The 12,356-nt window shown below is 49.5% G+C and overlaps 2 protein-coding genes across 2 annotated transcripts; both read left to right on the forward strand.

Annotated features, from left to right (window-relative positions):
* The first annotated feature begins 13 nt into the window (after positions 1 to 13).
* LOC119768090 lies at positions 14 to 1,207 on the forward strand. Its single transcript, XM_038258485.1, has 2 exons — positions 14 to 284; positions 351 to 1,207. Exons 1-2 carry the CDS (start codon positions 73 to 75, stop codon positions 1,189 to 1,191), a joined length of 1,053 nt encoding a protein of 350 aa, XP_038114413.1. The 5' UTR covers positions 14 to 72; the 3' UTR covers positions 1,192 to 1,207.
* A 7,952-nt stretch (positions 1,208 to 9,159) lies between these two features.
* Positions 9,160 to 10,596, forward strand: LOC119766289. Its single transcript, XM_038250740.1, has 2 exons — positions 9,160 to 9,848; positions 9,908 to 10,596. Exons 1-2 carry the CDS (start codon positions 9,545 to 9,547, stop codon positions 10,594 to 10,596), a joined length of 993 nt encoding a protein of 330 aa, XP_038106668.1. The 5' UTR covers positions 9,160 to 9,544.
* The last annotated feature ends 1,760 nt before the right edge of the window (positions 10,597 to 12,356 follow it).

Here is a 12,356-nt window from a genome sequence, read left to right on the forward strand (position 1 = left end):
ACCTTAACACTAGGGCACAAGCATCCCTCAATTAGTCATCTCGAGCATCTTGTTAAATATTTCCACAAGAACATGCATGGACTCACCTCGGCTGACCTCAACCCGACTGATCTGATGAGTTTCAATCCAACTCAGAAGATAATGAACGAAACCACCATCAACTTCATGGAGGCAAATGTTCCCGGTAGTGAAGGAACAGTGGCGCTTTTGCGGTACATGCGTGCCATGTATCGAGCCTTCACGGATAAGTCTATTACTCCGCTGGAACGGATATCTATGTGCTGGTATGGTTGTTTTTAAATTCTTAACCTGACTTAACCTAAACATACAATATATTCTTATACTTGCAGGGAAACATTACTCTTCATGAGGGCTTGGAGGAATTGGACATTGCGGCATGAACGAACAAATGCGCAGTGCATAACGGCCAACGCGTACGCTTGTCTCGAGCTCAACGCCCATGGCCTTGTGCTTGCTGTCCGTAGCTGCCGCGATCGTCGTCATCCAGAGCAATTCCTGGTTACCCACTACGGAAGTCAACATGTGGAAGGGGCGTTTCGAAGTCTGCGTTCTATGACAACCATGTATCACACACAGACTAATTTTACATTTAAGGAACTGAGCGAAAAGTTGCGTAGGGTGCACATGTTGCAGCAAATTGAATACCGAAACAGGGAAAGATACCATTTTCCAAACCAAGGTCGTAGTCAGGAAACGTCACCTTACCTACCCACTGATTTTGAGATCAAAACTGCTATTAACGATGCTCAAGCGGCCGTCTCTAGGGTACTGGAAACCCTTGGGATACCGAGGGCAGAGCAGTCATATACCTGCTCGCTTAAAGAGACGGGAGCGTCCACTTGGGAGGCCTACACCGACGAGAATAGGTCGGAGTGCGAGGCAGGCCAGGAGGTCGATCAAACGATCGGCTCTCCTTGCCCTCGAGTGTTCGAAGCTAAAAAACTATTTATTAATTTCACTGGAAGAGTTCAATTGCGTGATAGCACGACCGACAAAGACACTTACTTAGTCAGGGATGAAGAGGGCATTGTTCGTCGATTTACTAAGGCCAGTGTAATATCTATGCTCACCGAGGGTAGGTACCGCGGGACTATGGCGCGTGTCAGAAGATTTAAACAGCACACTATCAATCGCGCACCGCGTGGCCGCAGTCTACTGCGACCCCGCTAGCGCAGTAGCGATTAGTATAATCTTTGTACCAATAATTAGCTAAATACATACTCCACTCTAGTGTTCTATTTATTATTTGCTCATGTCACTTAACCTATCCCGAAGTCTTCCGAAGAAGAGAAATTTGCCCGAGGACTGGTAGTAACCTATGTTGTGGTTACTTCCAGTACTCGGGCATTTTTCTAAAGAATATTTTACCCCTGAATGTAGGCAATAGAAAATCCATACGCCTTGTTTGCTCTAAGATAGTGGCCCGTCTTCAATTCACTGTACAAGCCCACATCCACACGGAGGCGGACGACGTACGAGAGCGTTGGCCCCTTGCGAGCAACTCCACCGATCCACCGATCCACCGTACAAGTCCTCGTCCACACGGACGGCGGACGACGTGCGAGAGAAAGAGATTCAGCTCTTGTCGAGCTAGGCAGCAAGTCCCTAGTCCCTCTCTCTAGAGGTAGAACCCGTGAGAGAGCGCGACGGCACACTCTCAAAGAGCGAGACCCGAACCCAGGCTCAGGCTCAGCCAGGGCAGTCTCCGGCCAAGACGGAGTCATAGTCATAGTCCTCTCAAAGAGCGAGACCCGAACCCAGGCTCAGGCTCAGCCAGGGCAGTCTCCGGCCAAGACGGAGTCATAGTCATAGTCCGCGTGTACGGTGGCCCCGTCTACGGACACGAGAGAGACGCGTACCGCACACCGCTGCCCGTCCTAGCGTACGCGTGTATGGTGGCCCCGTCTACGGGCACGAGAGAGGACGCATACCGCACACCGCTGCCCGTCCTAGCGTACGCGTGTATGGTGGCCCCGTCTACGGGCACGGAAGAGGACCCGCAGAGCATGCCTACCTTCGGGGGAAGCCATCTTTATCGGTTCCGGGCGGAAAGAGGGCGGGGCCGGACTCCCGGGGGGGGGGTCCGGGGACACTCGTCCAACATCGGTCCACATGTCCGCTGGCACGGTGGCCCGATTTACCCCGACTTGCCATAGACGCGGTCGACGGATCATTTTTTTCCATGCAATTTTTTGGTCGACTGTTGTGAAACGCACTGCTTTCTCGTACCTATAGGGAAGTCAAGTTTGGTGATGAGGTAGTTCATGAGCGTATATGGAAATTACATCATCGAACCGGGAACGTCATACACGGTTCTGCGGAGTGGTGTCAATTTTTCGATGATGAGGTCGTTCATGCGCGTATATGGAAATTACACCATCGAACCGGGAACGTCATACGCGGTTCTGCGGAGTGGTGCGCACTCGGAGATGCATGCACGTATCTACCACCGAGAGCGCGCTACAATTCAGACCGGTCCCACCGTATGAGCGTACGCCCGCTGAGACTACCCGGCTGGGACGGTACATTGAGGTGAGTCGGGTGCACTCTGACTCATGAGTCGATATGAGGGCTGTCGTGTGCGTATATGGAAATTACACCATCGAACCGGGAACGTCATACGCGGTTCTGCGGAGTGGTGCGCACTCGGAGATGCATGCACGTATCTACCACCGAGAGCGCGCTACAATTCAGACCGGTCCCACCGTATGAGCGTACGCCCGCTGAGACTACCCGGCTGGGACGGTACATTGAGGTGAGTCGGGTGCACTCTGACTCATGAGTCGATATGAGGGCTGTCGTGTGCGTATATGGAAATTATACCATCGAACCAGGAGCGTCATGCGCGGTTATGCGGAGCGGTGCGCACTCGGAGATGCATGCACGTATCTACCCCGAGCGCGCGCTTGGCGCTGTGGCTATGGTGAGAGGTGGTGCGACACGACGGAAAGAGGAATGGGAGAGGTTCGGCTGTGAGGTGATGTTTGAGCGAGACCGTGTTTTGTTAACATGAACGTCATACGGCTACCCCGCTGCTAGTCGGCGATCGTAGCGAGTATTATGTGTTCTTAAGGGGAGGCGCGCTGCAAGTTCTGCAGCGCTTGCCGCACGAAACGAATGGGAATCTTTTGACGATTGTATTGCGCGCATGATACGACATCGAGGAACAACGTCTTACGATGGAAGAGCGTTGTGGTGAGGTTGGAAGAGTGAGGTAATTTCCATTACACACAACACACACTATATGAGACGGTGGTGCGCGCGGACCCTCGCCTGGTCCCGGACCACCCTCATGCCCGCATAGCGTGCTAGCGTGATAATGTAATGTTGACGTATTCTGGTTGATCCTACCAGTAGTATACGCTTGTCTCAAAGGTTAAGCCATGCATGTCTAAGTACAAACAGTTTTAATGTGAAACCGCATAAGGCTCAGTATAACAGCTATAATTTACAAGATCATTCACCTAGTTACTTGGATAACTGTGGAAAATCTAGAGCTAATACATGCAATATGCAGGGACCTCGCGGAACCTGTGCAATTATTAGTCAAACCGATCGTCCTTCGTGACGCTTGAGTTGAAATCTGGATAATTTTGTTGATCGCATGGTCTCGCACCGGCGACAGATCTTTCAAATATCTGCCCTATCAACTATTGATGGTAGTATAGAGGACTACCATGGTTGCAACGGGTAACGGGGAATCAGGGTTCGATTCCGGAGAGGGAGCCTGAGAAATGGCTACCACATCCAAGGAAGGCAGCAGGCGCGTAAATTACCCAATCCCGGCACGGGGAGGTAGTGACGAGAAATAACAATATAAGACTCTTTATGATGTTTTATAATTGGAATGAACCGAGCATACATCCTTCGGTAAGGATCAAGTGGAGGGCAAGTCTGGTGCCAGCAGCCGCGGTAATTCCAGCTCCACTAGCGTATATTAAAATTGTTGCGGTTTAAACGTTCGAAGTTTATTATTGTCCAACACGGGTGCTACTCCTAATGATGGTAGTAGGTCACTGGATTGTTGCGACTCTAAGACTGGGTGCCTATATGGTGGCGCTTGCCTATCAGGTACAGTGTTTTCACCAACCCAGCTGAGATTACCTTGAACAAATTAGAGTGCTTCAAGCAGGCCAATCAATGGCCGCGAATATTTTTGCATGGAATAATGGAATATGACCTCGGTCTTACGTTTCGTTGGTTTGTAATCAGATCAAGAGGTAATGATTAACAGAAGTAGTTGGGGGCATTAGTATTACGGCGCGAGAGGTGAAATTCGTAGACCGTCGTAAGACTAACTAAAGCGAAAGCATTTGCCATGGATGCTTTCATTAATCAAGAACGAAAGTTAGAGGATCGAAGGCGATAAGATACCGCCCTAGTTCTAACCGTAAACTATGCCAATTAGCAATTGGGAGACGCTACATCATGGTGCTCTCAGTAGCTTCCGGGAAACCAAAATTAGGTTCCGGGGGAAGTATGGTTGCAAAGTTGAAACTTGAAGGAATTGACGGAAGGGCACCACCAGGAGTGGAGCCTGCGGCTTAATTTGACTCAACACGGGAAAACTTACCAGGTCCGAACTTATTGAGGTAAGACAGATTAATAGCTCTTTCTCCAAATTAAGGGTAGTGGTGCATGGCGACTCAATCAAATTAAATAGAACGCTATCAGCAGTCAGATGTTGATCCCGTCGGCCGGATGGGCACGTCGGCCGTTCGCACGGTCGTGCGCGATCCATCCACCGGCGGTGTAGTGTGACCTGATAATACATCAACTCATTGAGGTTGATAATCTGCTTGTGATGAGCAAAATGAGATTGAGCGATCCGTGATGCCCTTAGATGTTCTGGGCTGCACGCGCGCTACAATGTGAGCAGCAGCGTGTACCCTACGCCGAAAGGCGCGGGAAATCACTGAAATGCTCATTTAGTCGGGATTATGGATTGAAATGGTCCATATGAACCTGGAATTCCCAGTAAGTGCTGGTCAATAGCTAGCGTTGATTACGTCCCTGCCCTTTGTACACACCGCCCGTCGCTACTACCGATGGATTATTTAGTGAGGTCTTTGAAGGTGAACATTTGCTAGTCCTTCCCGGATTACATTTGAATCGCTGAAGTTGACCGAACTTGATGATTTAGAGGAAGTAAAAGTCGTAACAAGGTTTCTGTAGGTGAACCTGCGGAAGGATCATTACAAAGCTTCACGTATCTCTGGAGCGTGATGTGTTGTTTTGTATCACCCATTCGAGAGCACCAGTGTCGACAAGTTCGGCACATACTCATCAATCGGGTGAACGACCTGGCTGGTCAGCCTATATCGCGGTACCGAGCGCAAACGTGTGCGGCAGGTTCGTCCTATGTCCGCGTATACCACATGCGCTACCACCGGTTCGCGTGGTCCGTACACTCACGTACGGTGCGGCTGATCATCCGCGCACAATACTGTGCAACCCATTAAACAGTGTTTCTTGTTTGACCATACCCATGACAAAGCAGAAGGCAGTCGTATGGCTACCCTGCGAAAAGACCGTAAATGCTAAGCTAAGGCACGTACTATTTGAACGCTAACGAGTCGAATTCAACCAAGCAGTAGAGGTACGGCTTCAGTTGGTTCGATTCCCGGTGATAGAGTCCTACGACTCTATCGCTGCATGAGTACACCAGTGCTGTTACGCGAGGCAAATGCTTGGAAACGCATGAGCACGTACTATTTGAACGCTAACGAGTCGAATTCAACCAAGCAGTAGAGGTACGGCTTCAGTTGGTTCGATTCCCGGTGATAGAGTCCTACGACTCTATCGCTGCATAAGTACACCAGTGCTGTTACGCGAGGCAAATGCTTGGAAACGCATGAGCACGTACTATTTGAACGCTAACGAGTCGAATTCAACCAAGCAGTAGAGGTACGGCTTCAGTTGGTTCGATTCCCGGTGATAGAGTCCTACGACTCTATCGCTGCATGAGTACACCAGTGCTGTTACGCGAAGCAAATCATCGGTAATAACGTCAGAGGTAAGGTGAACTTTGTAGTTGCAGCACTGGAGTGACGAGTTTGTCATTCAGGCACTACAGGTTCATGGTCGATTTTGAACGCAACACAGCTGTGCTACCACTGACAATTGATTCCACATCGGTTGCTCAGAGCACAGTACCTGAGGGTTCGTCGTTTGACAAAGCATGTGAAATGACCTCCTTTCGTCGCCAGCAGTCGAGTACCCAGTACTCTTCCCCTGCTGGCATCCCGACGGTTGGATCTCACAGCGCGTCAGATATGCGAAGCCTTCAGCGTGTTAAGAGGTAGGTGATATGATAGTGATCATATCACTAGGAGGACACGGCAACAGGGCACGGCATGGAACACAACACAGCTGTGCTACCACTGACAATTGATTCCACATCGGTTGCTCAGAGCACAGTACCTGAGGGTTCGTCGTTTGACAAAGCATGTGAAATGACCTCCTTTCGTCGCCAGCAGTCGAGTACCCAGTACTCTTCCCCTGCTGGCATCCCGACGGTTGGATCTCACAGCGCGTCAGATATGCGAAGCCTTCAGCGTGTTAAGAGGTAGGTGATATGATAGTGATCATATCACTAGGACACGGCAACAGGGCACGGCACCAGGGCACGGCATTGAACGCAACACAGCTGTGCTACCACTGACAATTGATTTTCACATCAATTGCTCAGAGCACAGTACCTGAGGGTTCGTCGTTTGACAAAGCATGTGAGATGTACCTCCTTTCGTCGCCAGCAGTCGAGTACCTAGTACTCGTTCCCTGCTGGCATCCCGACGAATGATCTCATAGCGCGTCAGACACGCGAAGCCTTCGGCGTGTTAAGAAATGATCTAATAGTGATCATATCACACGGCACGGCATTGAACGCAACACAGCTGTGCTACCACTGACGATTGATTCCACATCGGTTGCTCAGAGCACAGTACCTGAGGGTTCGTCGTTTGACAAAGCATGTGAGATGTACCTCCTTTCGTCGCCAGCAGTCGAGTACCTAGTACTCGTTCCCTGCTGGCATCCCGACGAATGATCTCATAGCGCGTCAGACACGCGAAGCCTTCGGCGTGTTAAGAAATGATCTAATAGTGATCATATCACACGGCACGGCATTGGACGCAACACAGCTGTGCTACCACTGACGATTGATTCCACATCGGTTGCTCAGAGCACAGTAACCCTAGGGGTTCGTTGTGAAATTACCTCCTTTCGTCGCCAGCAGTCGAGTACCCAGTACTCTTCCCCTGCTGGCATCCCGACGATTGGATCTCACAGCGCGTCAGATATGCGAAGCCTTAGTGAACTAGGCACGCTCTGCACTGCAGGGCGTGCCTTTTTTTTTTGCCCCAGATGCCAGTGGTTTCAGGAAAGGAATTGCGAGTTGGTGAAAGGTTATACCTTGATCCGCTCAGGTTGCCTTTCCGAGCTCGAATGGTTTGCTCCGATTCGACGGGTACGTTGTGCTCGTCGTGTCGTTGAGAGAGTAAGTGGGTTCCCTTTTTTTATGCTATTTTCGTGCCCCCGAAAGTATGCAACAAACATGACAGTAGGTAGCGTTGACTACGCATACCCATGACATGAATAAGCACTGCCAGCTCGTGCTACCGCGGATCCAAGGCCTTGCGACCTTCGATATCAATTGGTAATAGTTGAACCCGGACAATGATGCATGGAGGGAACGTGGGAGGGCCATGTTTAAGAATGTGGAGGGTCTCTAACCCAGGCTTTCTAGACAAATATGTCCAACGGACTACATGACAGTAGGTAGCGTTGACTACGCATACCCATGACATGAATAAGCACTGCCAGCTCGTGCTACCGCGGATCCAAGGCCTTGCGACCTTCGATATCAATTGGTAATAGTTGAACCCGGACAATGATGCATGGAGGGAACGTGGGAGGGCCATGTTTAAGAATGTGGAGGGTCTCTAACCCAGGCTTTCTAGACAAATATGTCCAACGGACTACATCGATGAATTGAGATGCGTAAACATTAATTTCGATGCGCATTGCTTGCATTTAAATGGCATCGAATTTTATATCGATGTACATTGTTGGGAGTGACCTCCCCTTGGGCCTGCTTCCCATACATACCCAAGCATAACCAATATAGAAGGGGCCACCAAGGGTGGCTCACTTCGAATGCATTCTAATGCATTTTACACATTCGATGGGAATTCAGTGGACATTCAGTGTACATTTTTTCCCATGCATTTTATTTTACAAATTGCACCTAATTTACATTTAATGCACGTAAAATGCTTATTCGATGCACATTTATTCCTAATTGGTTCCATTTTCTTTTCCTTCCAGATTGATATTGAGCAGTGTCTAGTATCACAGGATGGATAAACGAGAAATAGTCGACCGTTTTTGGCAGCGCATGGGCAAGCTGATTGGCATCATTCCTTGGCGCGTTATCAGCATCATGGACTTGCTCGAGCTGTCTGGTTCGGATGCGCTGGCCGAGGTGAAGGACTGGGGTACGGCGATCAATGCAACCATCCAGACTGAAGGTCAAGCAATTTACGATGAGGGTATCGAGCGAAAGACTGTAACGGTCTCTAAATTTGACATTTTGGACGTCATGCAACTAGTTTGGATAAATTTGAGCTAACGGCTGGAGAAGTCCACCATTCAACGAATAGCCAAATCAGTCCAAGAGAATGGGATCTTACGCTTCATACATGGCAACGAGGCTAATCACGAGGCTGGGCAGAACAAATCCCCGAGGTCGATGATATTGTTGCACCCATTGTAACACCAGGTGAAATACAAAAATCACTTATAAAACGTTTGGCTACCTATTATGGAACTCGTCCTGGCACTGGCATCAAAATGGACGATTTCAATAACTTAGCCGTGCGCATAACAGAACAAGCCCCCAACAGGGTGGCAGTCAAAGCTGATTGCGTTTTGAAATGTGGAAGGTCGGTTGTATGCATTCAAACCGGACGTACATGGGCTGTGTCCAACTACGTCCAGCATATAACCAGGGTGCATCAGGTTCGCAAATCTGACTGTATTGCACACCACACTCGAAGTCGTCGGAATCGTTCAAATCGAAACCGACGCAATACAAGGTTGATGATTTTACAGCTGCCTTTCGAAATTACGCTGAAAGTGACGGCTCCGACGAATCCTATGCTCCCGAAGAAGCAAACTCGATCAGCTCAACCGGAAGTTATACTACCGTAGAAGAGCACGAGTTGGAGAATCTCGACACCACTCACGATCGAGACGAGGACGACGACGACCAGGACGACGACGACCAGGACGACGACGACCAGGACGACGCCGACCAGGCCGACGCCGACCAGGACAACGATGACGACCAGAACATCGAGGGTGAGGCAGCCAAAGACACCGAGGCATCCAGTGAACAAACTGTCAGATCGCCCGAAACCACAGTGCAACCTGTTGTCACTGCACAGCCTGATGGGCCCAAGGGAAGAAAGAGGGGACCAAAAGTAGCTAGCATCATTGAACAGTTCTCACCTCAACCAGAATGCAGCTACCGTTCAAGACAAAGTTCGGGAAACTAGAAGCGCGGAGCAGCGAGGCCAACTGCTCCGTGTCGTCTAACAGGGCTGCATATCCAATGCTTCAGCATTATCGAACAATTGCTAAAAAGCAAGCCCAACACGAACGTCGTGGTGTACGTTACACGGATGAGGAAAAGGATATTGGACTGTATAACTACATGATGGCTGGCAAGAGGTACCACAAATTCCTTGTTGGGAACTTGCCCGTCATCAGCCGAAGCACTCTATCAAGGCACTTGAAGGCTAGCACAAAGTGTATAGATGAAGGTAAGCTATTCAATTGGGCTTTACTTGTAACCCTGTAACGATTTATTTATCTATTTCAGGCCAAATCGATGTAGCGGGTTTGAAGCAGTACTTACTTCAAAACGGTTATCCGTTGGAAGTTATGCTGTCAGAGGATGGAACCAGAGTTATGCAGCAAGTGCAGTATGATTCTAGATCAAACACGATAACTGGATGTGTTGCACCACTGGACAAGACTGGACTGCCGACGCAAGCCTACTTCAACGCGTCAAATGCCAATGAGGTGGTCGAAAAACTGGAGAAATGCGCACTGGCAAGCACTGCTTATGTCCAACTCGCTACTCCCTTGGTACCAAACGCTGCGCCCTATGTACTGTTCTACATGGCCACTGACAACAAGTTTAATCACATACATGTCATTAAACGTTGGGCTCACACGATCAAAACACTCCAAGCCAATGGAATTGCTGTCTTAGGCATCGCTTCAGATGGAGCCACACCTTTGCTAAGCGCCATGATCAACGTGACGAAGTTTACACCAGAATCCTCACTGGGTGAATTGTTTGCTATTGCATTTGACCAGTTGGTAATCTGCTTCCAAGATAGTCTACATATCTTGAACAATATCCGTCGCCGGCTGTTTAAACTGCCGGGAACCTTAGCACTAGGGCACAAGCATCCTCAATTAGTCATCTCGAGCATCTTGTTAAATATTTCCACAAGAACATGCATGGACTCACCTCGGCTGACCTCAACCCGACTGATCTGATGAGTTTCAATCCAACTCAGAAGATAATGAACGAAACCACCATCAACTTCATGGAGGCAAATGTTCCCGGTAGTGAAGGAACAGTGGCGCTTTTGCGGTACATGCGTGCCATGTATCGAGCCTTCACGGATAAGTCTATTACTCCGCTGGAACGGATATCTATGTGCTGGTATGGTTGTTTTTAAATTCTTAACCTGACTTAACCTAAACATACAATATATTCTTATACTTGCAGGAAACATTACTCTTCATGAGGGCTTGGAGGAATTGGACATTGCGGCATGAACGAACAAATGCGCAGTGCATAACGGCCAACGCGTACGCTTGTCTCGAGCTCAACGCCCATGGCCTTGTGCTTGCTGTCCGTAGCTGCCGCGATCGTCGTCATCCAGAGCAATTCCTGGTTACCCACTACGGAAGTCAACATGTGGAAGGGCGTTTCGAAGTCTGCGTTCTATGACAACCATGTATCACACACAGACTAATTTTACATTTAAGGAACTGAGCGAAAAGTTGCGTAGGGTGCACATGTTGCAGCAAATTGAATACCGAAACAGGGAAAGATACCATTTTCCAAACCAAGGTCGTAGTCAGGAAACGTCACCTTACCTACCCACTGATTTTGAGATCAAAACTGCTATTAACGATGCTCAAGCGGCCGTCTCTAGGGTACTGGAAACCCTTGGGATACCGAGGGCAGAGCAGTCATATACTGCTCGCTTAAAGAGACGGGAGCGTCCACTTGGGAGGCCTACACCGACGAGAATAGGTCGGAGTGCGAGGCAGGCCAGGAGGTCGATCAAACGATCGGCTCTCCTTGCCCTCGAGTGTTCGAAGCTAAAAAACTATTTATTAATTTCACTGGAAGAGTTCAATTGCGTGATAGCACGACCGACAAAGACACTTACTTAGTCAGGGATGAAGAGGGCATTGTTCGTCGATTTACTAAGGCCAGTGTAATATCTATGCTCACCGAGGGTAGGTACCGCGGGACTATGGCGCGTGTCAGAAGATTTAAACAGCACACTATCAATCGCGCACCGCGTGGCGCAGTCTACTGCGACCCTAGCGCAGTAGCGATAGTATAATCTTTGTACCAATAATTAGCTAAATACATACTCCACTCTAGTGTTCTATTTATTATTTGCTCATGTCACTTAACCTATCCCGAAGTCTTCCGAAGAGAAATTTGCCGAGGACTGGTAGTAACCTATGTTGTGGTTACTTCCAGTACTCGAGCATTTCTAAGAATATTTTACCCCTGAATGTAGGCAATAGAAAATCCATACGCCTTGTTTGCTCTAAGATAGTGGCCCGTCTTCAATTCACTGTACAAGCCCACATCCACACGGAGGCGGACGACGTACGAGAGCGTTGGCCCTTGCGAGCAACTCCACCGATCCACCGATCCACCGTACAAGTCCTCGTCCACACGGACGGCGGACGACGTGCGAGAAAGAAGATTCAGCTCTTGTCGAGCTAGGCAGCAAGTCCCTAGTCCCTCTCTCTAGAGGTAGAACCCGTGAGAGAGCGCGACGGCACACTCTCAAAGAGCGAGACCCGAACCCAGGCTCAGGCTCAGCCAGGGCAGTCTCCGGCAAGACGGAGTCATAGTCATAGTCCTCTCAAAGAGCGAGACCCGAACCCAGGCTCAGGCTCAGCCAGGGCAGTCTCCGGCCAAGACGGAGTCATAGTCATAGTCCGCGTGTACGGTGGCCCCGTCTACGGACACGAGAGAGGACGCGTACCGCACACCGCTG

Source organism: Culex quinquefasciatus, chromosome 2 (assembly GCF_015732765.1).
Source record: "Culex quinquefasciatus strain JHB chromosome 2, VPISU_Cqui_1.0_pri_paternal, whole genome shotgun sequence".
Lineage (NCBI taxonomy): Eukaryota > Metazoa > Arthropoda > Insecta > Diptera > Culicidae > Culex > Culex quinquefasciatus.

Bases quoted from the DNA above. Each gene is read 5' to 3' on its own strand.
- LOC119768090 (XM_038258485.1), top strand. From the start codon at position 73: ATGCATGGACTCACCTCGGCTGACCTCAACCCGACTGATCTGATGAGT. The intron at 285-350 runs GTATGGTTGTTT...TTATACTTGCAG, and splicing joins GAACGGATATCTATGTGCTG to GGAAACATTACTCTTCATGA.
- LOC119766289 (XM_038250740.1), top strand. From the start codon at position 9,545: ATGCAGCTACCGTTCAAGACAAAGTTCGGGAAACTAGAAGCGCGGAGC. The intron at 9,849-9,907 runs GTAAGCTATTCA...TATCTATTTCAG, and splicing joins CACAAAGTGTATAGATGAAG to GCCAAATCGATGTAGCGGGT.